Consider the following 27,961-nt stretch of genomic DNA (forward strand, 5'->3'; position numbering starts at 1 on the left):
GTTACCAAGCGAATTCTGGGCCCATAACCAAAATCAGCTAGTACTGTAACATAATCGCCCGTTTATGCTCGCGACTGGTATTCTGATTCCAAAGTTCCCGTAATTGATTATTCGATAATTAATTAAATTTTTCTGTTGTTTCGTACGATATGTGGAGCCACTGTTTGCATCTCAAACAGTCCTGGTAATGGTTTCGTATTCAAAAAATCGTTGCGCGTTGTCAGAACTAGCGCTGAAAAGCGACCAATAGCGCGTTATTTGCACTTCCAATATCGCAAAATGCACGCAGGTTTCCCTCTGTGTGCGCAAGCAACCCCTTCGTATTCGCGAAACGAGAAAACGTTAAAAGCATAGTGGCCCACGAATATATTTGTATTACGGATATGTTGCCGCAAAGAACTAAATTTTCCCAGTATTTTGTTGCAGGGATGTAAAAGAATTTTCACTTTGAATTTTAAGAACAGTAGCTACGATAGTTGTCGAAAGAAGTCCTGAAGCAAACATAAGACAAATTACCATTTAAAATACGCGTTAATGCGTAGAACATTAGGTATATTGTAAATGACTATTAAAACCCAAAGAAAAGGATAGGGAAGTTGAAAGAACAATTCTAACTCGCTCGGTTTCGCTTTAATGTCGGTTACATCTAAACTTTCGTGTACCCGAGCGTTTAGCAGAGGGGTAGACGATCTCGTCAATTATTCAGGAGTTCGTGGAGGCTAACAGCCAGTTCACCGTGTCCGAGATTGCAGGAAGATTGCGGGCCATCCTCGAATTTATGCCTACCGTTAACCATGCGCGTCGTAAAGCCATGCAAACTTCCGCCTTTGTTTAAACTTTAAACACCTTCCTTACTGACTTCCTTTCAGCCGACGGGCATGCTAATCGAAAAATAAATCTGTTCTACTTTTGGATGAAATGCAATTAATGAGATCCCCTGCTCTTGAAGGAAATAATTATAAAGTATTTAATAAAAAAGAAAACTATATGAATACATTTATAACCATCAGGAGTTGATCACTGATGTGAAATTTCAAGAAACTACGACCTTGAATAGATTCATAGTGACACGTTCACTGTCTGTGACTCGTATACGGGTCATAGGAGTCATAGAAAAAGCTAAATCATACTATCGAGCGCAGTTTACCAAAAGTTATATGGTTAGCGAATTGTGAATAATCTGACGGCCAATGCTATAATGACTCATACGTAAGACACTAAGCGGAAGTGTGTATCCACGTAGCGTAGCGAAAATAACTGGCAACCTGCGCGAGAATATTAGAAAAATTCATAAAAATGTATTAATTAAATGAATATTTTCGTTTAGATTTGAGTAACGACAGTTACGGGACTGTGGTGAACATGGGACTGGATGGTGAAGGCGCGAGTCCAGGTGGAGGTGGAAATGGCGCAGGCGGGGGCCCTCCACGCGGTTATTTAGGTGCAACGACTCCCCCTTATCTGTCAACGTCCAGATCACCGTCCTTACCACCACAATTTCCATATCCACCGGATACTGGCCTCTCCGTTTACACCACCCTTGGTAAGTGTGACCGTTTCATTACAGACCAAGTATACAAGTAGACCTTACACCTTATGGACCTTCGTGGCCCAATCTGACAGCAACACCGGCCTGAAAATTCGGAGGTGATTTTAGGGTTCTCTTCTCGTGGATGGCGGTCAGTTGAGAAACTATTCACCGAATTAATATTGTTGGGCAGACAGCTGTAATTGTGCGTAAATGCACGTGAGTTGACTATGGGAGGTTACAAAAAAGGCAATCCTGTATTAACAAGGAACCACCCCTTCATTTACACACACTAATGAATAGACACATTGTAGCTTCGTATAAATTCAGGGATTTGTAGCAAAAGTAGTTAATTCTAATGGTCTCTTACAATAGTGCTTGTATTTAATTGAAATTTATTTATGGAGTAGAGCCCATGGCACCTACAAAAAAGTGTGGCGTCGCCTCCCGTGCTCGCCACCAGAGGGATCACGCTCTCACAAGCGCTCGACTGACCCCTCCATTACTATATATACACTCCTCGAACGACTTCCCAACGACATCTCAGTCGTCTAAGGCAAGACCTGTTAGAAAGCCTTACTTGATGAGTTCACTAGCAACCCCGGACGAAACCGCACCCCCTGCATTCCTTTTCCGCCCCCCTACGATTCTCAAGAGTTTCCACACCGCAGCGAAGCAGCGCCACGAAAGTTTATTAAACATTTCTGAAGAGCGTCAAACTAATTTATTAAAAATAAAATATGAATTTTTAGGAAAAATCGACACGGGGTAGGTGGACAAATTATTCGACGAAATTGAAAAGTTTGAAATCACTCTGGAAAAATTATTTTCGGTTGCGGGGATCAATTACAATCATTTTTGGTGAATACACATACCCTCGAATTCCTACTCACTATCGAGAAAAAAATTCGAGTAGGTGGACAAATTTTTCGACAAAATTAAAGAATTTCAAATCGCTCCAAAATAATTATTTTTAGCTAGAGGGCTTAATTACAATCATTTTTGGTGAATAGACATATCCTCGAAATCCTACTCATTTTCTAGAAAAAAATTCGAAAAGGTGTGAAATTTCTCGACAAAATTAAAAAATTTCAAATCGTTCTAAAAAAAATATTTTTGGCTGTAGGGGTCAATTACAATCATTTTTGGTGAATAGACATATCCTCGAAATCCTACTCATTTTCTAGAAAAAAATTCGAGAAGGTGTGAAATTTTTCAACAAAATTAAAAAATTTCAAATCGTTCTAAAAAAAATATTTTTAGCTATAGAGATTAATTACAATCATTTTTGGTGATGAGTCATATCCCCGAAATCCTACTCATTTCCTAGAAAAAAATTCGAGAAGGTGTGAAATTTTTCGACAAAATTAAAAAATTTCAAATCGTTCTAAAAAAAATATTTTTGGCTGTAGGGGTCAATTACAATCATTTTTGGTGAATACACATACCCTCGAATTCCTACTCACTTTCGAGAAAAAAATTCGAGTAGGTGGACAAATTTTTCGACAAAATTAAAAAATTTCAAATCGCTCCAAAATAATTATTTTTAGCTAGAGGGCTTAATTACAATCATTTTTGGTGAATAGACATATCCTCGAAATCCTACTCATTTTCTAGAAAAAAATTCGAGAAGGTTTGAAATTTTTCGATAAAATTAAAAAATTTCAAATCGTTCTAAAAAAAATATTTTTGGCTGTAGGAGTCAATTACAATCATTTTTGGTGAATAGACATATCCTCGAAATCCTACTCATTTTCTAGAAAAAAATTCGAGAATGTTTGAAATTTTTCGACAAAATTAAAAAATTTCAAATCGTTCTAAAAAAAATATTTTTGGCTGTAGGAGTCAATTACAATCATTTTTGGTGAAAAGTCATATCCTCGAAATCCTGCTCATTTCCTAGAAAAAAATTCGAGAAGGTGGACAAATTTTTCGACAAAATTAAAAAATTTCAAATCGCTCCAAAATAATTATTTTTAGCTAGAGGACTTAATTACAATCATTTTTGGTGAATAGACATATTCTCGAAATCCTACTCACTTTCGTGAAAAAAAATTGTTTACCGAAAATATAATGTATGATCAGGAATATTTCTGTAATTTCACTTTCTGTCTCAAAAATGGTAATGGGGCTCTATAGTGCCAGAAAAGTGGACTGAAAAAATACATTGGATGTAAGGTCTACTCGTCTTTGGTTTCAGTATTACACCAACAAGGGAAGGATTCCAATTGTCCGATTTCGATTTTAACGTGTCTTTGGAAAGTGATAGTATATACGTTCCTAATAATATGTGTAATATCTTAAGCGTTGATACTCAATAATTTCAAAGATACGAAAACAATTAAAGTTATGAACCATAAATAATAGCTTTGGCGAGGTGAGAAGCATGCCTGATTGGTAAATCTAAGGTTCTGAGATCGATAATATTCCAAGAAGATAATAGTTTACTACATGGTGCACCATGATGCTGGATGATAATTTCCACGTATCTAATAAAAACATAAATGATAACAATAAATGTATCTTATTTAATATCGTTATATTTTATCATTTTGCAAAGACCCGGTAAATATCGAAGTCGTGGACAGTTCGTGTCCTTTCCTCGCAAAGAAAAAAGTCGAATCTTCCACGATGAAATGGCGGAGACCGTGACGAATGGGAATCTCTGAAACGAGTGCAAAAAAAATCTTCCAGGTGGCGCAGGCAGTATGGTGCCGGGTCCGGCGTCGGATTTGAGCAACGAATCGAGCGGGGGCGGCGGAGGTGGTGGCGGTGGAGGCGGTGGCGGCGGAGGTGGTTACCCAGATTTTCCACCCTCGCCCGATTCATGGCTCGGCGAACCACCACCTCCGCACGCTCACCATCATTCCCACTACAGCACATAACACGGCAGAGCCGCGCGTCGCCAAATACCGTATGGAACGGATCGGCACAAGGCGTTCACCTGACAACCCCGTCGGCGAGGCAGGACTCGTTTGAAAGACTACACGAGCCATCCAACAGACCAGTCTGTCCTCATTCGTCCATCGTCGACGTTGCATCCTCGAGCCTCGATCTCGAGGAGATCTCGGTGTATCGATTGTACCATCGACGGATCCGTCTTCGCTTGTAAATCGATCGAGGCAGTCGATCGAGGACCGACTCGAGCCAGTGAGTCATTCTACACCATACTCCGCACCGTCCCGGCCGGTTTCCCGTCATCGGAATGATCGCCATGCGTAATAGTCGTATAACGTTACGTTCACCAACGACACGAAACACGCATTCGATAGTACGATTAATCTAAATATATTTATGTACAAGTTCCTCGTTTCCCGGTACTATGGAGTTTAATCGTCGATTAAAGAAAACCTAACCTAGAAAGGTAGTTTTAGGCGTGTCGCGAGCCGGACGTTCGTTGGAACCGATGCGTCGCGGCGACACGGATGAACGGTCGACGATGCACGATAGCTTCTTGAACCGTACGCCGACGGTGTTAATTCCGAAACACGGCGAAGAGTTTCGATAAGTATCGAGTCGAGGGGGTCGATTTTCATTTTCCTAGCGAATTCCGTCGAATCGACCGTGTGCTCTACGTGCGACGTAATTTTCCTTTGCGAACGTCAACGGGGCACGTTTCTGTGGTATACCGCGCTTACGTGACGTTACAAGTTTCAGGTGTCATTTATTGTAAATAGTTCAGATTAGATTCTATCGTACTCCAGTAAGAAAAGAATGGAAAAATGATGGGAAAGGATCGGCGTAGAACGATCTCGGCACGAGCGACGCCGTCCGCAAACGAAACTCGAAATTGAAATTTAGAACCACCAGATGAGTTCTTTCGAGCCGACGCGTCGATTCCCGTGAGATACAGAATGACCAGACTGCGGATTTTATGCGTTCTTACGATTCGCATTAACGTGAAAAGCATATGCAGAACGAACGTAGAGTACATTCCATCGAATACCATAACGATATTATTCCATTTTGCATGCGTGCATTATATTTCCTGTACGTTCGGCGTGTATTTTTCACGCTACGAACGCGTAAGATTCGTAGTTTGGAAATTAAAAGCGGAACATTTTTCGATATTTTTTATTCGTGTCATCGAACGAGTTTGTTTAGAAATGCATCGAGGGTCAATGGTAATCCGATTACGGTATAAACGATTGCCTTCTCTCGTAATGAAAATGTAATGTCACACTGTGTACAAATCTAGTGCTATAGGATTGGCCAGCTTCGCGACCAATCGGAAGCGATTCCAGAATCCCTCTACCAGTGAACCGCTCAGTCGACTTTCTGACGCGCGGGAGAATTGTCGTTACGCGAGAAGACGTGATTCTCGAATTATGATCGAACGACTGGTCGGTTGTGAATCGTTAACAGTGTCGTATTTTATCGTGAAATGTTTACTTACGATCGGTGGTGAGCCGTTCCGATCGCCCGACGTACGCTTCTACGCATACTCGTGACAGTCGGTATTCGACTTTTTAATTAGTGACAAACAAATTCGCGTGATTTGCATCGCACGGCACTGTTTAGGTATCCTGCGTCATCCAGGTGTCATCGATATCAGCGTGCCGCCAATTGTCGATCGAACGTAAGTATTCTTTTCGCAACATATTAAATGAACATTTCCCGATTTAGCCGACGCACACGAAATCGTTAAACAAACATGGCGATTGGCAACGAATCAGATCTCGTAGAATCGATCTGATTCGGATGAACGTTCGATTGTGCGGTTAACGCTTTACGGACGATGACGTGAATTCTCCATTTAAGAAAAATAACTTATGTAAATATCGAGAAACGTAACCTATATTTTCTTCTAGCATTCCTCTTATCACCGAAAACTTTGATCGACGATCGTTTCTTTCTCGCGATCTTTCCTTTTCTCGTTTCGATTAAGAAAGATCACTCGTTTACGTCCTCTGTCCGTAAAGTATTGACAATTTTGAATAATCAAAGTCATAACGATGTCAATTGTGCCCTCGTCTCGACGCATATACGCGTGTTATGTATAAATTGTACATGTATGTACGCGCGAGGCACGTATTCGCAAACTACGGCTAGATTTAGAAAGAATCGATAATCAAAAGCGGTAGGTTCGATCGATTGCAGCCTCCGAACGGTTGGATGACTTCGTTTACGTATGTGCAATAATACGAGGGGGCGCTTCAGTCGTTTGAACGCCGTGAAGCCGTGCACGGGGCTTGAAAAAGTTCCGAAAACAAACGTTTCTAAACGTTATAATATAAAGGTTCTGGTTGCAACTGTTACGAGAAATTATAAAGAACCTAAAAGTCGAACTAAATCGGTCTAAGTTAAAGTTCTTGCATCGACTCTCTTAAGATATATTAGTAAGTTTGAAACAGAAAAAAGATCGATGGTTTTTAACATGATATTAAGATCGATATTTGAAACGACTTTTTCTTTTTATTTTGCTTTATCGAAACCTTTATAGAACTTGTACGAAATCTGATGCAAAAACTTTAACTTAAACCGACATAGTCCAAAATTTAGGTTCTCTGTAACAGTTAGTCGGAATAAACGTTCTTCGCGACTGTTTCGAGTACCCAAACCTTTATTACGACAGTTTTCGAGCCCCACGATAACGCGATTCGCGAGATTCAACGCGTTTGAAGCTGTTTTCTCGAGAATTGTGACGCCTCGTATTATTCGAACGGATGCTCTACAGGGCGTATCACATCGAGAGGAACAAGGTCCGAGGTAAAGGAAAGATATCACTGTAGAATTGTATATACGTCGTACCCGATCGTTTTAACCTCGAGAATTCAATTACTCGAAACGAGGGAGCGTCGAGAAAGGTATTATTTCGCGAAAATATTGAATGTTGTACAGTTACGAAAACCGAATACGTGCTCCTCGCCGGGTTTCGCTAAGATGAAATGGAAAAAAAAGAGAAAAAGATTCGCGTGACTGGCGCAGTTCATAACTTCATCGACACGAGTTACTACGGATCTTTATATTATTATCTAGTCATCGAGTGATAATAAAAATTCTATCATAATCTGCATCGTGTTGTATTTTATTCGTTTCTTTGTTCATTTCATATTTTGGCAACATTTCATTCGAATACCAATTTCACATAGAACGGTTAAATTTTTATTGTTATTCAACGAGTTACAGATAAACAATTGTTTCTCCTGTATTCGTTGTTTTAAATCTTTACCCAGATAGAAATTTTACATGGATTTAACTCTTTGCAGCGCAAGATTTCAGATAATACAATAGATCCATGTTGCATAGAAATTTTATTGTGTTTTAAATTAAAGAAAATTGGTATTTTCTTATTAATAACGTTTATAACATTTGTTGAGGATATTACTAACTGCTTTAAGGTGGAATATAAACCTATGTGCATGCAGATATTGGAATATTTCTAGGTGGGACTAAAAATGTCCCACTGTGTATTGCGGTGCACCAAAATGGTGGGACGCTTTTAATCCCAACATGCCCCAAAGAGTTAACGAATCATTTGTAAGAAAAAAGAAACTCACCGTAAACGAAGCACAATTTAGGAAGTAAATTCATGTTAGAATTTTTCAAATATCAATGGCACTTTATTTGCGAAGACTATGTACAGATGCTGTGTAATGATACATTGGTGTTTATATGTACACGCGGGTAAATTTGTGTCGTGGAAAAACGAAATATGAGAAATGGACAGTTTCCGATTCGATGGAAAGGTTACATAAACCTTTTGTAAGAAGAAACAATCTACAAAAGAGCTCGAGTACACTTACACAATTATATACAAATCTCTCAATATACAATTCCGTCTTATTTCGCGAAGCACGCTTTCGATCAACGTTTTATATTTATGTGTTTTTGGTCAACGATTCGTGAATGTATCAAAATGCTTTTTCGTAGTTTTTTTTTTTACAAGATATAACACGCGTCATCGTCGATCGTTAATTTGTACAAATCGAATTGCACGCAACGGGTAGAAACGTAGCAAAGTCGCGACTATAAAAAATAAACATTGACGTCAGTTTTAAAATATGCAACTTGACAGTATCTTTTCTTTTCACTTGCATACAATTTTCTTTCTTTTTGCTCGCGTTGATCCCTCTCATCTCTGTCAATTGTCTAATGGTTCTTCGTACGTTCTTGTTTTCTTGAGTATGCTCTTTGTAATCTGCAGCTGTTTCGTTATAGCTTTCTCAACGTTCTTTTTGTTCTTATTCGACGCGGAAAGATGCTGGAAAGTATCCTCCAATGCCCTTCTCGTTTTCATCAACCTTCTCTTCAGCGTTTCGTTTTCTTGCTTCAAAGCTTCTACCTCATCTAGACCTGCAAAATAATATCGAACACGTTAGTTTTCACATAGTTTGATTACGTACACATTAAACTTTCTTCAAAGCCTTCGAATATTGTTTGGTTAATTGACTATTCGCTAGAAATCAAATTCGTTTAATGTGCAAATCTTGTCCACATCACCACCCCTTTTTTCTTTCGATTTCCATCGTAAATCTGTCAGCAAACAATTAAATAAAAAATGAAAACTAAATCTCAAGAGAAGCTAGAAACTAGAAAACTAGAAGTATAAAATCTCAGATAGAAATAAAGAAATACATAGTCAACCACAATTTTATAACATGTACAAAAGAGACGTCTGATTTTTTTTCAGAGAGATACATCATACAATTTTAGATTTTTGTACTTTTAACTTAAGTATACAGGGTGTTTAACCACCCCTGGGAAAAATTTTAATGGTAGATTCTGGAGGCCAAAATAAGACGAAAATCAAGAATACCAATTTGTTGATCGAGGCTTCGTTAAAAAGTTATTAACAATTAAATTCAAAAATTTCAAATCGTTCTCGAAAAATTATTTTCGGTTGCGAGGATCAATTAGAATCATTTTTGGTGATTACACATACCTTCGAAATCCTATCCACTTCCGAGAAAAAAATTCGAGTAGGTGGACAAATTTTTCGACAAAATTCAAAAATTTCAAATCGTTCTGGAAAAATTATATTTGGATGTGGGGGTCAATTACGATCATTTTTGGTCATTGCATATACCCCCGAAATCCTACGCACTTTCGAGAAAAAAATTCCTTACCGAAAATCCAATTAGGTGCCTAAATTTTTCGACGAAAAAAAAACAATTTCAAAACATTCTAAAAAAATTATTTTCGATTGCTGGGGTCAATTACAATCATTTTTAGTCATTACACATACCCCGAAATCTTGCGCATTTTCGAGAAAAAAATTCAATACGAGCGGAACTTTAAACGTTAATAACTTTTTAACGAAGCCTCCATCAACAAATTGGTATTCTTGATTTTCGTCGTATTTTAGCCTCTAGAATTCCCCTTTAAAATTTTTCCCAGGGGTGGCTGAACACCCTGTACAGCAGGGCTCAAGTTACCTTCTATCGGCAAAGGACTTTCGTTATCCACTTCTCGAACTGGTCTGTTGCTATTGCCGTTATCTTCATCGCTCAACAAATTAGTCATCGACTCCGTAATTTTCAACGTATCTTTCAGTGGCCTCATGGTAGTGACTGCTGCGTCGCTTTCGATCCCTAAATCCGGCGAACAACTCGATTTACTGCGGCCACCGAGCGTCGAGTAACCTACAGGCAGCCAGTACTGCGAATTCTGCAATCAATTTTACGTTTGGTAGTATTTTCGAATACCAAGGGAACTATAGTACAAATGCTACTCAGAACAATTGCAAGATCATGGTTCTTGACAATTCTACAACACAGGGTGTGAGGTCTGATAATAATTCGACGGATAGCTATTGCTTATGAGGAATGAAATCAGTGACAGAAACTGCCAACTAACGTTGTATGACTGATATTCTTGCATGATGTCCTCGCAAGTTTGTTTAATTATTGCATCTGTGGGTAGAGAGGATACGCCGCTAGAACTTGGCGCTGAATCACTCGCATCGCACATTGCAACGTGCCTTCGTAGCTCTTTGTTGGCAATTTCCAATTCATGTAATCTTGCTCTGTGCGACTCGTTGATTTGATTCAGATCCGAGATCTACATGGACACACAATCAACAGTTGCGTTACAGAGTACACTAAAAACGAAGTTCAACGAAGGCTTGCAAACGTTTTACCTCCTTGTTAAATTTTTCATGCATAGAACGGACGGTCATGTCGCATCTGCTCTCGGATTTCCTAATTTCTTGCTCCAATCGTAATTTATCGTTTGTTAGCTTTGTGTTCTTTACGAGAATTTGACTGTGCGTGAGAGTCAGGTGATCGAGCTCCTTCGTGACTGTTAATATAGTTGCTTTGGCATCTTCGTTCTCCTCCTCCAATTTCTTGATCCGCGCCCTCAACTAAAATTTGGTCAGAAGTTACATTATTTGTTCAGAGTGAAATGAAATACTTTAAAGATTAATACGCGATACCAGACATATGAGTTTTGAATTTACGGTTTAGGGTAGTATTACAAATATATAATAGTTTGTGTTTTAATAATTGAGCTTGATTGAACAATTTATTACAAAAGTATAAGGAAAATGTTTCGTTACCGTCTCGTTCTCTCTGTTGAGCGTCACGAGCATCTCCGCGGTTTTTTTATCGGTGTTTTCTTTATATTGCATCAACTCTGCTTTCTGTTTATTCATTTCAGTGGCCATGCCCTCCAAATCGACCAATTTCTTCTCCAATTGCGCTCTGCAAATGTTATTTTGCTTACTTTCCTTCTTTAACGCATGAATTTCGTGCATTCTTCTCTCCAAAGACGATTGCAATTTTTCACAGAACTTTTGCGACTTTTCCAATTTGACGATCAACGGCGATATTTTTTCGTCGAATGCCTGCAACGTTCAAAATTCAATGTAACCAATCCCGCGATATAACATAAATCTTGGAAAAGAACTTTCTATAAAATTATCAGTTTTTTGTGAAGTAAATTGTATTCAATTTTACGGATCAAACTTGAAAATTGTTAAATAAAAGGCTGTATAGACAAATATACGGGGTGTTCGGCCACCCCTGGGAAAATTTTAATGGTAGATTCTGGAGGCCAAAATAAGACGAAAATCAAGAATACCAATTTGTTGATCGAGGCTTCGTTAAAAAGTTATTAACGTTTAAAGTTCCGCGCACGCAGCTGTTCTCACAGGCGGAACTTTAAACGTTAATAACTTTTTAACGAAGCCTCGATCAACAAATCGGTATTCTTGATTTTCGTCTTATTTTGGTCTCTAGAACATCCCATTAAATTTTTTTTCAGATGTGGCTGAACACCCTGTATTTTGTTATGTTTAATTTAATCAATTCAAAATTATAAATTTTATTGATTGCATTTTTAACTAGTCGATCATAAAGATTACTTAAGGGACTACAAATAGCTTGTAAAAACAGGCGAATTTTACGTCTATTTCGCGAAATAGCTATCATAAGTAACACAAGATCTTTCCACCTCGTGTTAAACAAATTGTCTTCATCGTGGTGCAAGACTTATAACCTTAACTTACAAAATAGCTGATAAGCTTCTTCCAAATATATCAGTAGGAAACTCTACCTATACTTACACAGTCAAAAGAAACCTGAGTATGCAGTTCGTTCTTGAGGGCACTGAGTTCAGTGTACAGGAGGGCGTTGGTTTCCTTTAGTTCTTGTATATGATAGCTAGTCTCTGTCTCGTTCAGGTCGTTCTGATAAGTTTTATGATAAGGCACGTATTCCAGAGAATCTTCGGAATCGCTGAACGTTTTAGTGTACTTTGAGAACCTCGATCGACTCAATGACTTCTGTTGCGTTTCCTGTAGTCCAATTCTAGCCATGGAGACTGTTCTGTCTGGCTCCGAGAACGCCTCCGAGTCGGATTGCGTGGAAGCTTGATGCTTGGTGGCGCTAAGCAGATTCTCCGATCGACTCTTCTTCACCGAATTGTCGAACGACCTCGCGTTCATTCCTTCCAGACTGAACGGTATATCGTTGATCGAAATCCCTTCGAGTGCGTTCACGAAATCATCGGACAGTATCTTCGAGCTCATCAGAACGTCGAGGACGATTTTCTTATGTTTGTTGCCAATCGTGTCGGCGTGGTCCACGCTCTTCAACATCTCCTTCATGAACTTCACCAGATCCTTGAGGTGTGTGCGCAGTAATTCGCAGTACTTGTTGGCTCTCTCCGTTTGATTGTCGCCGTATCCGTCCATCTCCGTGGCGATATCCGGCATAGAGACCAATTTCAGCCATTTTAAGTAATCTACTTCCTTCTCCAGCTCGTTCTTCTGCGTTACCAGCTTCTGTACATAGTCCGTCATGGTTTTCACGTCGATGAGTTTGCTCCCGTCGACGTAGTTCAGTTGTATCACCTCGTTGGTGAACGTCACCTTTATACCGATGTCGTTCAACTCTTTGATCAACGTAGACAGTTGGGAGCTGGCGCTTTCTTGGACGATGTCCGATTTATTGCGGCTCCTCTCGTGACCGTGGCTGGCGGTCATGTGATTGTGAAGCTTCGCGATCTCCTTGTTCTTGCTCCACAGTTCCGTGTTCACCAGCTGTTGCAGGTTCTGCGTCTTCACTTGCAGCTCCTTCGTCAGTTGGTCGATCTTTCGATTTTTCTCCTCGATTTCTACGTCGCGCAGCTTCAGCTCGCGGAGAAGATCCTCTCGTTCGGTCGGGCTTTCGGGCTCGTTTCTCGTGGCTTCTTTCAGCTTCTCGAGTTCATCAGCTTTGTCCTGCAGTTGCTCCTTCATCGTCTGCTTTTCGGTCTCTAGAACTTGGATCTTTTGTTCTCTGTCTTGTAGGCGGCCTTGGAGTTCCTGTCGAGAAAGGGTTTGAGGGTTAGTATCTTGGAAATCGATTTTTAAACCACTTACCGAAAATCTAATTAGGTGTCTAAATTTTTCGACGAAAAAATAATTTCAAATCGTTTTAAAAAAAATATTTTTGGCTGTAGGGGTCAATTACAATCATTTTTGGTGAATAGATATACCCCCGAATTCCTACCCACTTTCTAGAAAAAAATTCGAGAAGGTGTGAAATTTTACGACAAAATTAAAAAATTTCAAATTGTGCTGGAAAAATTATTTTTGAGTGCGGGGGTTAATTACAATCATTTTTGGTCATTACACATACCCTCGAAATCCTACTCAGTTTCGAGAAAAAAATTCCTTACCGAAAATCTAATTTCAGGCCAGAAATGCTTCCCAGAAATTTCATGCGAATCTTTAAAATGTCATAACTCCTGAACGGATTGGACGATTTTAATGTTTAAAAAAGCAAACTACGCGTATTTTGATAGAGAATATGTACAAATCGCAAAAATATTCGAAAAGTTGGTTCTTGATCCCGCAAAATGAGAAAAACCCCATAAAAATGGCCCAATTTTCAAACAGCCATAACTCCTACAATTGTGAATATATTTCAATGAAACTTTTTTCTGAAGTAGAGCTCATGGGTACCTACAAAATATATTAGACAATTTTTCTGTAGGATGTCAAACGAAATTACTAGAAATCAAAAACGAATTTTTAAGAAAAATCGACGGGGTAGGTGCCTAAATTTTTTGACAAAATTAAAAAATTTCAAATCGTTCTAAAAAAAATATTTTTGGCTGTAGGGGTCAATTACAATCATTTTTGGTGAATAGATATACCCCCAAATTCCTACCCACTTTCTAGAAAAAAATTCGAGAAGGTGTGAAATTTTTCGACAAAATTAAAAAATTTCAAATCGTTCTAAAAAAAATATTTTTAGCTGTAGAGGTCAATTACAATCATCTTTGATGAAGAGTCATATCCCCGAAATCCTACTCATTTCCTAGAAAAAAATTCGAGGTGTGAAATTTTTCGACGAAAAAAAAAAAATTTCAAATCGTTTTGGAAAAATAAAATTCTAATTGAAGAATGTAAAATTATCTTCCATCAAGCTAGTAACATCAAATATAAGAAAAAACGAGTTAGAATCACAGTCATTTCAACATGGAAACTTATGTACATGTTCTTTTTTTATCGAATGAAAAATTTTATTCATTTTTAGAAACCAAATGCAATGTGATAGCTGATTTCATTCGAAATTTATTTTCCATGTTTGACTGTTAAAAAATGGTGTGTTCATTGAAATTTTTTTTTTCTTTTTTTTTCTTATAGAAAAAGATGCCCCAGAACGAAAATCTTGTCGCAAAAATTCAAAGTGCATTTTATCGAGATTTAAAATAATATAATATACCACCTTTTCATTATTTGAAATTGTTTCCTTTTCACTTTAAGATTTTTCGTACGTCGATACTCTAACAAAGTCCATATCAAATTATGATTAAAAAAAAAATAGTTACCTCCGATTTAACTTCTATCTGCTTCTCCAAACGACTCTTCTCAGCCTTGATGGTCTCTACTTGGTCTCGTAGGTCGTTTATTTTGGCTTCCATATCGTCGAATCGCCGCTGCACATATAAAGTATTGTTCTCGTCAATAAAACTCGGCAACAAATCGGTTGAACGATTTATTTGTGGAACAATAGTGATTACAGAGATGGTATGTACAGGCATTGCGTGGAAATAATTTGCATCGGAACGGCGTGCGAATTAAACGAATGGTTGTCGTGTTTCGTGGAACCCGTGGATACCCCGTGGACCGATAATCGAGGGAAAAGCGGGTGGGAGGGAACGATTGCATGCTAATTAACATCGTGTAGAGGTCATTCGTGTTATAAAGGAGCTTAGATTTTCGGTTTTCTTGACCAACTCCGCGGTGAAACAAGGGTAACGATATCTGGCCCCTAAAAGGAAAAACAGAAGAGATATCCAATTTGTAATTTTACATTGTGTCCTTACGAGGGAAGGACGCCAATTCTCCGACTTCGATTTTAACGGGTCTTTGCAAACCGATAGTATATATGTTCCTAATGATATATGTAAAATATTAAGCGTTGATACTCAATAATTTCAAAGATATGAACAATTAAAGTTACGAACCATAGGTAGTAAAGTTGGCGAGGTGGGAAGAGTGCCTGACTGGTAAATCCAAGGTCCTGGGTTCGATTCCCTAGTAGCATGGACTTTTTTCAATTGTAAAAGTTTCTTATATTGACGGTGTACATGATGCTAGGTGTGACAATTGCCAAAAAATAATAAACGATTGCAATAAAAAAACATAAATTATTACAAGAAATGTATCATCGTCTTATTTAATATTTAAAGTAATGATTTGTAAAAAAAAATACAATTAATATAGCGCCAAAACTGTCTTATAATCAATTTTAATACGTAAATTAAATATTAAATAAGATTAGAACTTTTACAGTTAAAGAAATTTTATATCACAGAACCTTGGATTTACCAGTCAGGCACTCTTCCTACCTAGCCAATTCTATTTCGATATTTACTGTCTATACTTATGATATACAAGTATGATTTGTAACTTTAATTGTTTATATCTTTAAAATTATTGAGTACAGCTAATATTTTGCATATAGCGTTAGGAACATATATACTATCGCCTTGCAAAGACCCGTTAAAATCGAAGTCGGACAATCGGGGTACTTCCCTTGTTAGCTCTACCGCCGTTCTGCAAATGAAATTCAACGAATTTAAACAATTTAAATCTTTATAACTTAAGAGATAAAGAGAGAAAGAGAGAGAAGTGGTAATTTCGATATATACAGTGTCTTTTAAAATTGCTTCTTGGAACAATCGAATCTGGTCGAGAACAAAACTGTGTAGAAAAATATTTCATTTTTAGTTTGATAATCACACCCTCTCAAATTTGTACCACGAACACACACACGTAACGTCCAGTAGTAATTTCGTTATTTTTGCCCCCCCAACGTCATCAGTCGATGTCTACCTACCTCCATTCTCATCGAGGCGCACAAACAGGAAAACATTGTTATCGTTTTGTTCGATTTCCGTTCGATCGAGCGAAAGATACTCCGACGCTAATGCTACAATATCGTTTAGCACTGGCGAATATCCCGTGTGAAATGCGAAACCGGCGTATTTTTTATTTTTTTATCTCGAAATCGTTCTTTATCACCAAATTCACCGATGAAGGCAAAATCGTCGTACTTTGTCAGCTTGGTTTCGTAAAGAAGTGCACGTTTCTCTTCTTTGTTTCGTCGAGAGTCGTTGTTTTCGTTATCAATAAAATTAAAAAAAAAATGTCGCGAACTTTTAAATTTTATCGAAATTCGTTTCGATCGTTAAGTAAAAAAAGTAATAAATATTTCGAGCGTCCCGATTGGGGTCTGTCGATCGTATCTAGTCGTTTTTTTTTCTTTTCCTTTTTTTTTTTTGTTATTGTCGTTCGTCGTGGAGGAAAACCACGGTGGATGGAAACGGTCGAGGTGAATTTTCGTGCGAAGACTGCCCGAGAGCGGATCGTGCAGACTTCGCGAGCAGACTGCCTCTATTATTAGACGAAAGGCATGTCTTCGGTTTGGTATCTCGGAGATACCATGCCGCCGGGACTTGCTCTTCCACGAAAATCACTCGATAGCCCCCGGAGTTTCGGTAGACAGCCTCTACTCAAATTCATTGAATGTTCAACATCGGTAATTCGCGCTTGTTTAGCATGGAATTCACGTGGGCAGCCATCAATGGCGGACGGTGGACATTAAGAGCCCTGAATTAGAGTCTTCGTTTAAAGGCCATTAGCATTAACGTCCTTTTACTTTAAGAGCAATTTTACTATCTCCTCGTGCAACAAGAATGAAAACAGTTCAGGAAGATGTGCTCAGAATCTTTGTTAACGAAAGTTGTTTTGATTCTTTTGCAGACGAAGAGATTTAAAACGTTGTGAAAAACGAAGGTGACCCTAAAACCTCGCCACCAAAGCTTCCCTGTATCACTAAAAATAACAGAGACACTCAAGGTGAACCAAATTATTGCCCCACCCTGTAGATTGTCCCGAGATTCCACGCAGAATATAATTGAGGAAGCATCGTGTTTTTTTTAGAACGAATAGATCTCTTAAAATTGTGTCTAACAATTAGGTATTGGGTGTGAAAAACATGTAGAAAACAAATTCTTTTTTTCAAGTGTTATTGATCAGTCTGTTAACCCTTTACGCTCCAGTGACACGTCTTCTGATGATTACATTCAAATTTTAGCGTTCACAAATCTACTTCCTTACCTGCACAAACTTTTTCAATGCATCTGTAACGAACCTCTTTATTTTACAAAAAAAAAAAAAAAAAAACCTCAATGAAAAATATAACAAAGTACTATCCAGTTCGTCCAATTATTTAGAAGGATACAACTGGTTTTAACACGTTCACTGCCAGATCAAAACCGTCTAATATTCTGCGCAAGTAAAATTTTGATTTTATATCATTGTAAGCTACATAACCTAAAATTTGTTTCAGTACCTATTTTCGTAATTTTTCTAGTTTTATAATGGAAAATCCTGTCACCTATGTATGGGTGACGTGGCAGTCAAAGTGTTAATTACACGTTGTACCTCCATAAATCGTGTGGAGTGCAAAGGGTTAAATACAAATAAAAGTAAACAATTAGACAATTCGTAGACGCAAAATGAGTAATTAATTTATTCGTTGAAAACGTTGACAAACGATCGACGATTGATTCGCCATTAAATTGCAATTAAGTAAACGTTTTTTTTGCAAACAGGTAGCTAGGATTCGTGCATGCGTTAAAGGTAGTAAAAAGTATCGTACAAGAATTTACAAGCATTTGTCGAAGAAATTAAAAAAATGTCTTTCTTTGCATAGATGTTACGTAGCTATATAAAATCCAAGAATTTTAGTTCACTATGGCACTCTTATGTAACTTCAACGCACGGCATGCATAAACACTACAAATCAGTGCAAAAATTAATTCCTGACAGAAATCGCACAAGATGCAAATGGGGGAAAAAATACATGTCGTTTTTCACTTATTTCGATAGAATTATGGAAATAACCAGAAAAAGAGAAACGTTGACAGAGAAAAAGATCGTGGCAAAAATTAGAAAATTTTTACAAAACGTATTTAGCGTTCGAGACACGTGACGAGTGGAAGTTACTGTTATTTTGTGTACATGAAAAGTAATATAATTAGTAGTTGTAATTTTCGGTGCGTCGTGAAGATATTAAAAAATAGTGAACGGTACCCCAAAGCGATAGGTGTCATGCAGTGAGTATGATGATGGCGAAAAGCAGAAAGGGAGAAGTAGATGTTAGGTGAGTTCAGTAGAATCTCTGAAAGAAAGAGAAGCGTTTGATAATACTGAGCCATTCCGTGATTCTGTTTCTTATTTAAGCGGAATGCGTTGCAATGTTTCGAGCATCATCTCTACGTTTGTGAATCTTCACTGAACACTTGCTATACACTTTCCCTGATTTCACCGTGAAAGTTAAATGCTTACGAAGAAAGACGAAAATCTAAATACAGCAGCGCCTAATCTTGACCCGAAAAAATAAATTGCAGTCAGCATGTGATCGTTCAGAAACGTAGAGACAGTCGAACAGAGTCGAAAAATTATGATGTCGACCTGATTGCTGGGATCACGCTCAGGATTATCCGTCATGTCGGCGCTGAAGTCCCTTCGAACGTATTCGTTGTGCCTGTCCCTTCCTGCCTTCAAGTTGTCGCACTCTTGTAGCCTGTTCAGTTCAAACTCCAACTCCATGATCTTTTGTTCCTTCCTCAGGTTTATGTTTTCCAATTTGTGCTGCTTCTCCATGAAACCTTGGATGATTTTTACTGCTTTCTCATGGTTGTATTCCAATTTCTTTAACTTGAGATCCGTGGTCTCAGCATGCTTTTGCATGTTGCACAATTTCAGCACTAACTGCTTCCTTGATTCTTCTTGGTGTTTCAACTCACTGTCCTTGTCTTCCAGTTCCTATTGTGAACACATCACGGTTAATTAGTATAAATTGATAATGGTTACCAGATATTTGTACTTACGATTTCTAGTTTATTATCTATTCATAAGGAACGAGGAAAGATATCGTTGGGAATGAAAATATGAGAGCGATTCTTAGAAAGGAAGGAGTTCAAGAACTTGTGCGAACCTTGATCAAATCTCTTACGTCTCTGATCTCTCCGCCAAGTGCTTGCAACGGCATCTTTACTCTCGTTGACCTTTCTCTGTTCGGTTCCCAATCGAGACAAGTGTTTCCTCTCTTTGTTGTCCCTTGAGTGCAGGTTGCCATCTGTCCCATTCTCGACTGCAAAGGATCTTCAATTGGACTCATCGCCGACGGACTGCTAGGTGGTGATCGTTTGGCATAACCGTTTTCAAACTGTAATAAAAATCAATTGGAGTCAATTTGTAAGAAAAATCAATCAAAGTAGAGCAATTGCTTCCAAATATCATTTACTCGATTCTACATCATACTATATCAAGTTCGTCATATTTCATATTCTTCTTCTAACTTTCCAACAAAGTATTTTTTAATTTACATTCAAACATCTTATTTCTATAGAAACTATCAGATTTCATGCTAATGATATTATTTATACTTCTGGTATCAGTATCCTGTACTCAGAACACAAAACTTATAAAGAAAGTTATTCTATTGAGACGATCTCAAGTTGCAACTTGAGAGACACGATTAAAAAGACAAAACGTTGAACTTCTTTTCTGCGTACAATTGTTAACAAAATTGGAAGTATCACCTGAGAGAGCAAAGAACGATGTTTATTGTTGAGGTCTGTGAGGGCATCGTCCCTGGTTTTTATAGACGCCCTCAACTGATCGACTTGTTTCTTTCTTTTCTCGGAAACCACGTTCAGCTCCTCGTACACCCGACACTTCTCCTCCAGCTGGACATTTTTCTCCTTAATGACTCTTTCTTTCTCGAGCAGCTCGTTCCTGCACTGCTGAACGATGGTGTCCCTTTTCAGCAGCTGTTCCTCCAATTCTTTTACTTTTTCTCGTAGCTCCTCCATGTCTTGCAACCTCTCCGCGGCCAAATTCTCTCTTAAACGTGTCTCAGCCTCTAAACGTTCTCTGAACTCGTCCCTCTCGCTCTCGAGTTCTTGCGCCCAGACACGTTCCTCCTCCAAGCTACCCGTCACCTGTTTCACCTGCGTTTTTATGTAAACAATTAGGTCCCAGGATGAAGGAATGAATCTTTCAATCTGCAATCTTGTATATACTTTAGAAATCTATGGGAAATTATTCAGTATGAGTTGATGGAACTTTACATTTCTGGCTAGTATTTTGCACAATTTAATGAATGATACAATTCATTGAAAGAACACTGTAACAAAGTGAAATATTAGAAGCGATTCATTGTAAATTAGAGATGATTGCATTAATCGTTTAAAATGATGACTTGTAAACATCACAAAATGAATCTTTCAATCTGGGATCTTGTATATACTTTAGAAATCTATGGGAAATTATTCAGTATGAGTTGATGGAACTTTTACATTTCTGGCTAGTATTTTGCACAAATTAATGAAAGATACAATTCATTGAAAGAACACTGTAACAAAGTGAAACATTAGAAGCGATTCATTGTAAATTAGACATGATTACATTAATCTTTTAAAATGGTGACTTGTAAAATATTTAAGGATATTACAGTTATTATTTGTGTGTATAAAAATTAATTATTATGATTCTTTGGCACAATTTGGGTGAATATTTATTTTTGAGAATTGATATGCTAGTCTACCAAGTAAAAAGAGTGTGTTAACCCCTGCCCATAGGGGTGGCCCCAGTAAGAGGGCGACATATGACACATACAGAGTGAGTCCCAAAATAGTAACACTGCACAGGGTGTCTATAAATATATACCATTTGAAATAATTACTGAACGATAGGTGTTATGAGAAAAACATACGGTTTCGTTTATCACTTTTTATATAGGAAATTTATGAAAATTCTTGCTTCGTGCTATTCAATTTTATATAAAAAAATGATATAGAAAACTACTAATAATTTGTGTATTAATATGACAAAATGTTAACAGCGCGAACTCACCCACAACTAGAAACATACTGATTAATTTCTTTACTCTTTTTTTTTCTTTTTAACGATAATGGCTTATCGAGTATGAGTCTTTTCGCGCGGTTGCCGGAGGAAGTGAACAAAGATAGTGTTGAAATTGTATAAATGCAAATACGTATTTAAACGACACGCGCGAAGAGGAAAATAAGTAGGGCAGTCTGCAAAATGCTTATCGAGTTTTGCGTTGATAAACAGCTCTAGTATGCTTGAATGTGTTAAGTTTTAATTTCTTTTCCAGCCTTTACTGCATTTTCTCCAAAAATTTATAGATACTCTATCGTTAAATGAAATCAGAGTTAAAAGTATAACTAGCTATTATTTATTTCCGCGTAATTGTTCATTTCCACTTAATCTTGCAATTCTCCATCTTGGAACGCGCGTGAGACATTTTACGATCGACAAATAATAAATTTATGGTTTATTACAGTGTAGCGGTTGTGAAATTAAATTATCGCCGACGATATCCACTATCTTTCCTTCCGCGATCAAAGCGAGCCGAACCAAGCACAAAGGGTCAATGAACTTGCTTTTTATGAACCATCTATGCTCACAATGTGCATTATCTCCTTAACATTCAGACATTTTTTTGATTTACAATGTTTTTGAAAAAGTTTTGGGCGTAAATTAGTGTCTTGTTGATATCGTAACTTGTTCCATGCATTTCTATTATGTGTATTTTATGCAAATGTAGATTCAGGTATAGGTTGTAACTTTAAAGAGGTAGTAATTTCAATTAACAAATTTTAAACGAGAAATTTTCTTTAAAAATACTTGTGGATATAGAATTTTAAGTTTTTATCCCTCTTCTTACTCTTTTCTTTCATCCGCCATTTTAGTATGTGTATTTTATGCAGATGTAGATCATTTAGATATAGACAGTAGCTTTCAAGGAGTGGCGATTTTAATTAAACAATTTCAAACAAGAAATAAGAAATTTTCTTAATTTTATTATTTTTAAATCCGCCATTTTAGTATCTGTATTCTATGCAGACGCAGATCATTTAGTTTTCGAGGGATGTCGATTTTACTTAAACAATTCTAAAAAAAAAATAAGAAATTTTTGCAAATAACACTTTTGAATCTAGCATTTTACGTTTTCATGATCCACCTCATCTCTTTTCTTTCGTCCGTCATTTGACCATCGAGAGTACTGATCATAGATTTCCACAGTATTATTTCTTATTTAATATAACAATAATCGTAGCTAATACTTCCACAAATTAAGTACTTACTTTTATTAAGTAATAACAACTTCAAATTTAAAAATAGAGTCACCTGGACTAAAATTACTGAAATTCTCAAACTTTAAGTCAATTGTCCTATTGACTTCCCCTTTTGCAGGAATTATCTTTTAATCAGGTTGAACAAATCCAGAGGGTAGCACATAAAAGTTTTGATAGTAAAAAGTAACGTCCACCCTGGTAAACACGTAAAAAGCAACCGAACAAAATTTTAGTATTTCTTTTTGTCCTCTTACCTCGGCCTCCAGAGATGCAACAAGCTCTTCCATTTGGCGCAATTTTTCCTCGTTCTCCAGTGCCTTTTCTGGCGTGATGCCGAAGGCTTCCTTATAGTAGATGGATGCATCTGGTACCTTTTCCTGGTATTCTGCTAATTCTGTCGCAACAGAGAGCAATACAACGTTTCATTGCACCGAGAATAAATCAGGAGCATTACGAAAAGCAACGGGGATAAATCAAAGGAGGAATTTAGTGGAGCAACGACTTTAGTTACGATCCACGGTTATCAGAATGTTGTAACACCCTGTAACGTTCTTACGAGCCACTCTGGAATGTCTCGTTCCCCTTTACATAGTCTATTTGTTAATTCATTTAAAATTTATTTCCGATTGTACGGTTACTCTCACTCAACAGAATAATGATGTGGTTTTTGTTCTTTTCGACGCTTTTTAAACCTAATACCGGTGCTTTGTTGCTGACCTTGCTCAAGCTTTCTGATCTTCTCCCGTTCATTTTCTAGCGACTGTTGGTAGTGTGCTTGGTTCTGCAAGGACACTGCTTTTTGTTCTTCGATCATCTCGAACGCCTTAGCTGCTTGCCTAAGATATTCCTGCTTCTCGACCAATTCTTTCTTCAATGTTTCGATTTCAACCTAATGGCGGGCATAAAACACTAATTGTAGCGTCGATAAGAACAATGTAGACTCGTGTATCCGTGCTTCCGTAAAACTAGAGACTTCGACGAGTACAAGATTACATACTGTACTTGGATATTATTGTATACAGGGTGTCCAAAAAGTCTAGGACCAAATACTACGTGTCAGTAAGATCAAACAGATGGAAGAAGTTCGAATAAACTTACGTCCAAAAATGTTTTATTGAAAAGACATAGCAGGAATCTTCAAACGTTTCTTATGACTGTAATAACTCACAAATATCTTTACAATATAGCATTTTCAGACCTAAGTTTATACGAATATTTTTTATGTATTTGACACGAGTAATACATAGTATAAGTATGTATGGTCCTAACCCTTTTTGAACACCCTGTATATTAAGATTACGTATCTTAAACTTGTCATAATGTTTGAGAAATCTAAGAACCTTCAGTTCGATGTTCTTTTTTATCGCATTCTTGTCCGCTGGTGTGATCCCCATTCGTTCCTCGAGAAAATAAATTCGCAACTTTAAGTTAAAGTTCTCCTTTTTTAGGGTCTCTAACTCATCCTCGTAGACTTTCATCGTTCTGCCGATTCCCGCCCCTTCCCTGGTTCCGATCACCCCCATCGGGGAGAGTTTTTCCGGCGCTCTTGCATTCGTGCCTGAAACACCAAAATGAATATTTTTATTAAGAGAAAATTAAGATTAAGAAACTAAAAGCTTGTAAATTCTTGTATTTTTCTCAACAAAGATCGAAGATAAATACAGAAATTATAAGTAGACTGCTGATCTTTAGGCAAATTTGCATTTTTATTAATAGAATTAATGAAATGGGAGCTTGGTAGTGGGTTGTCTTAACCTCTAAATTTAATAATTCGTATTTTACTTTAACTATTTCTTACATTATTGCATATTAAGTAGATTTTATAAAATGTATTATTTATTTTAGAAATTGTATTCTCAATTTTGAGGTTATTACACTTCCAATGAATTAGATTGAAGATAATCTTTATGAATAGAATTTAACATTGATTTATATTAAATAAAGATTATTAAATAATCTTAGATGCAATTGCAATAATAAAATTCATATTTTTGTTAATAGATTAACAAAGATTAAATTTTGAGGTTATTACATTTCCAATGAAGTAAATTGAAGACAATCTTTTCGAATAGAATTTAAAATTGATTTATATTAATTTACGAATACTGAATAATCTTAGATGCAATTAGAATAATAAAATTCATATTTTTGTTAATAAAAGTAATGGAATGAGATGTTTGTATAGGGTTGCCTAATCCCCTAAATACAGGGTGTTCGGCCACCCTTGGGAAAAATTTTAATGGGGGATTCTAGAGGCCAAAATAAATCGAAAATCAAGAATACCAATTTGTTGATGAAGGCTTCGTTAAACAGTTATTAACAATTAAATTCAAAAATTTCAAATCGTTCTGAAAAAATTATTTTCGGTTGCGAGGGGCAATTAGAATCATTTTTGGTCATTATACATACCCCCGAAATCCTACCTACTTTCTAGAAAAAAATTCGAGAAGCTGTGAAATTTTTCGACGGGGGAAAAAATTTTCAAATCATTCTAAAAAAATTATATTTAATTACAGGAGTCAATTACAAGCATTTTTGGTCATTACACATACCCCCGAAATCCTACCCATTTTCTAGAAAAAAATTTGAGAAGCTGTGAAATTTTTCGACGGGGGAAAAAATTTTCAAATCATTCTGAAAAAATTATATTTAATTATAGGGGTCAATTACAAACATTTTTGGTCATTACACATACCCTCGAAATCCTACCCACTTTCTAGAAAAAAATTCGAGAAGGTGTGACATTTTTCGACGGGAAAAAAAATTTTCAAATCATTCTAAAAAAATTATATTTAATTACAGGAGTCAATTACAAGCATTTTTGGTCATTACACATACCCCTGAAATCCTACCCATTTTCTAGAAAAAAATTCGAGAAGCTGTGAAATTTTTCGACGGGGGAAAAAATTTTCAAATCATTCTGAAAAAATTATATTTAATTACAGGGGTCAATTACAAGCATTTTTGGTCATTACACATACCCTCGAAATCCTACGCACTTTCGAGAAAAAAATTCGGAACAGGCGGAACTTTAAACGTTAATAACTTTTTAACAAAGCCTCCATCAACAAATTGATATTCTTGATTTCCATCTTATTTTGGCTTCTAGAACCCCCTATTAAAATTTTTCCCAGGGGTGGCCGAATACCCTGTATAATAATTCGTATCTAATTATTTTAGTTTAACTGTTTCTTACATTTTTGCATATTAAGTGCATTCTGTAGTTTTTCGAAAACAAAAATCTCCCATAAATTCCTAAACATCCACAATCTAATTATAATCAATCACTGTTTACGTATCTCATTAAATTATATTTAATTCTATGATTTATTTTTCTGTATCAATAATTTCACCAATAATCTGAAGTTGTCAATATCATGACAAATACCCAAGACAGTTAAAATAATATCTACGTAAAACTAAATATTCGCTCGTTCCAATTAAATTATTTTTCACATATGTCCTTACTTCCCATAATTAGGGCAGATGGCGTTAACCTAATACCGCGTGGTATTTCATCAGTTCAACAGAGCTTCCTTTAAGTCATCTCTAAATAAGAGAATTTTTACGAGTTCCGAATTTTCTGACGCCTGAAATTTTTCTCGTTGCCTCAATCCTCGGCGAATCGATCCGATCGTAGAAACAAGAATCACGATTAACCAACTGTGCCCTTAACATTTACGTGTTGAAACATGAAAACCCAAATTTTGCGCGATCACGTTTACCGCTGTGACAGTTCGAGGCTCCCTAACCCGTACTCTGTCGAGTTGCCAAAAAATCGCGGATAAAAGACGAGCGTGTTCGAGATCGAGGTGGATTACGAATCTTCAGAGCCTTGGTTCGATCTGTTTAAGATCGACAATTTTATTTAAATTTTTCTCTGCTAATCGTGGAACAAGAACAAGTAAATTTATTTACAAAGATGTTTATTTGAATAGATGGGGGGAGGGGGCGATTAAACCTACGATCTAATCTAATCAAATAACATTGTCAAATACGTTTCAAAGCGGTCACATATTGCACCACTCAAAACAGTTGGATGATCGTCTAATCAAACGTCTTCGTGGCTCTGTTAAGTCTCCGATGCTCTGAAAGTTGCTTGTATGTTCTAGTCATTCGCTAAAACGTATTACTGCATCGAGTACACGCTATTCGTTCCGTTTCTAACGTTTGGCGTATGCTCTAGGATCACACAGAGCCAGGATACTTCCAACGACACGTTTATTTATAAAAGGTCTAACGAAGAACATCGTCCAATCGGCAATTTCTGATTTTTATAAAACAGTCGATTCTTAATTGGACGCGTTGACTATCAGCCACCAAACCCCTCAAATTATCCACGAGAACGAAACTTTATCTTTAGACAGATTTTACAGGCTTGTTAAAGTTAAAAAATTCTGTCTAGATCAATTTTCTTTAACATCTTGAGAATTAATTTGTTTAGCTCCTCGGTGAAGGATCATGTCACCCAGTGTGTTAAGTGCCCAAATAGGTACTCAATTTTATTAAATTAATAAATCAGTATGTAAATTGTTGGGTTAAGGTAACGAAACTGAATGATTTAAACATACAAAGTAAACTTATTTATTAAACCTGAAAAAGGCATAACGAAACATGTGATCGTACAATAAACGATAGGTACTACATAGTACCGAAGACTCTCCGTTCTTTTCGGGACATGCTCTCAGTGCCATCTACTGAGCATGCAGGGGATAACGCGCGCCCAATTCAAAAGCTGGAACTCTCAATTGAAATTCCAACATAAATGAAGCAAGTTACAGACATATGTATGAACGAAACGTACACGGAAGTTCACGAATAAATCTAGAATCAGTATTCGTTTCTCGCGAATAAAGATTAACTCTAGAGTTTAACTCTGACTGTTTGGATTTCACGCCGTTAGAGCCACCGCTGTCGGCCGTCTCCGTTCAACGGCAAAGTAAATCGTAATGCAAACACGACTTTGTAGACGCGAAACTAAAGATAAATTCGTCCGGATTACATCCCTTTTAAGGGCAGGATCCTCCCGAGGCACGCGCGGCGCGTGACTAACGAACGTTTTAGCGCCGGTCGGTCGCGTACATGCCGCGCGGCGGCGTGGCGATCGTTTTTCTCCAGGTGCGCTTGTTGCAATAATTGACCGTTGAATCGATCCTATTCTCGAGTTCATCCGAGCTACGTGACACTGATGCCAATCTCGCGATGCAGAGCAGCCCTGCGGCCCGTCTCTCGCTCCGTTTAAATCTTTTTGGCGCGTCACCAAGCGCCATTAAACCTTTCAGTCTGCGCGCCTGCGCCGTTTCACGCGCCATT

At 37.3% G+C, this 27,961-nt stretch overlaps 2 protein-coding genes across 8 annotated transcripts in view; one reads left to right on the forward strand and one right to left on the reverse strand.

Annotated features, from left to right (window-relative positions):
* The window catches only part of Lim3 (Lim3 homeobox protein), a 144,487-nt gene that overhangs the window by 87,765 nt on the left and 28,761 nt on the right, over positions 1–27,961 (forward strand). For all 3 annotated transcript variants that reach the window (XM_076778945.1, XM_076778946.1, XM_076778947.1), the window contains 2 exons: positions 1,328–1,543; positions 4,223–7,237. In XM_076778945.1, the coding sequence (XP_076635060.1) occupies positions 1,328–1,543; positions 4,223–4,413 (407 nt within the window). In that variant the 3' untranslated portion in view covers positions 4,414–7,237. The remainder of the gene's footprint in view (positions 1–1,327; positions 1,544–4,222; positions 7,238–27,961) is intronic.
* Cnn (phosphodiesterase 4D interacting protein centrosomin) overlaps positions 8,064–27,961 on the reverse strand; it is a 50,061-nt gene continuing 30,163 nt past the window's right edge. For 3 of the 5 annotated variants that reach the window (XM_076778942.1, XM_076778940.1, XM_076778943.1), the window contains 13 exons: positions 23,989–24,206; positions 23,366–23,537; positions 22,903–23,042; positions 20,084–20,494; positions 19,477–19,707; positions 18,951–19,304; positions 14,795–14,902; positions 12,039–13,280; positions 11,031–11,318; positions 10,611–10,835; positions 10,328–10,531; positions 9,907–10,138; positions 8,064–8,824 (listed from right to left, as the gene is read on the reverse strand). In XM_076778942.1, coding sequence (XP_076635057.1) covers positions 8,613–8,824; positions 9,907–10,138; positions 10,328–10,531; positions 10,611–10,835; positions 11,031–11,318; positions 12,039–13,280; positions 14,795–14,902; positions 18,951–19,304; positions 19,477–19,707; positions 20,084–20,494; positions 22,903–23,042; positions 23,366–23,537; positions 23,989–24,206 — 4,037 coding nt within the window. In that variant the 3' untranslated portion in view covers positions 8,064–8,612. The remainder of the gene's footprint in view (positions 8,825–9,906; positions 10,139–10,327; positions 10,532–10,610; positions 10,836–11,030; positions 11,319–12,038; positions 13,281–14,794; positions 14,903–18,950; positions 19,305–19,476; positions 19,708–20,083; positions 20,495–22,902; positions 23,043–23,365; positions 23,538–23,988; positions 24,207–27,961) is intronic. The other 2 variants (XM_076778941.1, XM_076778944.1) reach the window with 2 other exon arrangements.

Source organism: Colletes latitarsis, chromosome 11 (assembly GCF_051014445.1).
Source record: "Colletes latitarsis isolate SP2378_abdomen chromosome 11, iyColLati1, whole genome shotgun sequence".
Lineage (NCBI taxonomy): Eukaryota > Metazoa > Arthropoda > Insecta > Hymenoptera > Colletidae > Colletes > Colletes latitarsis.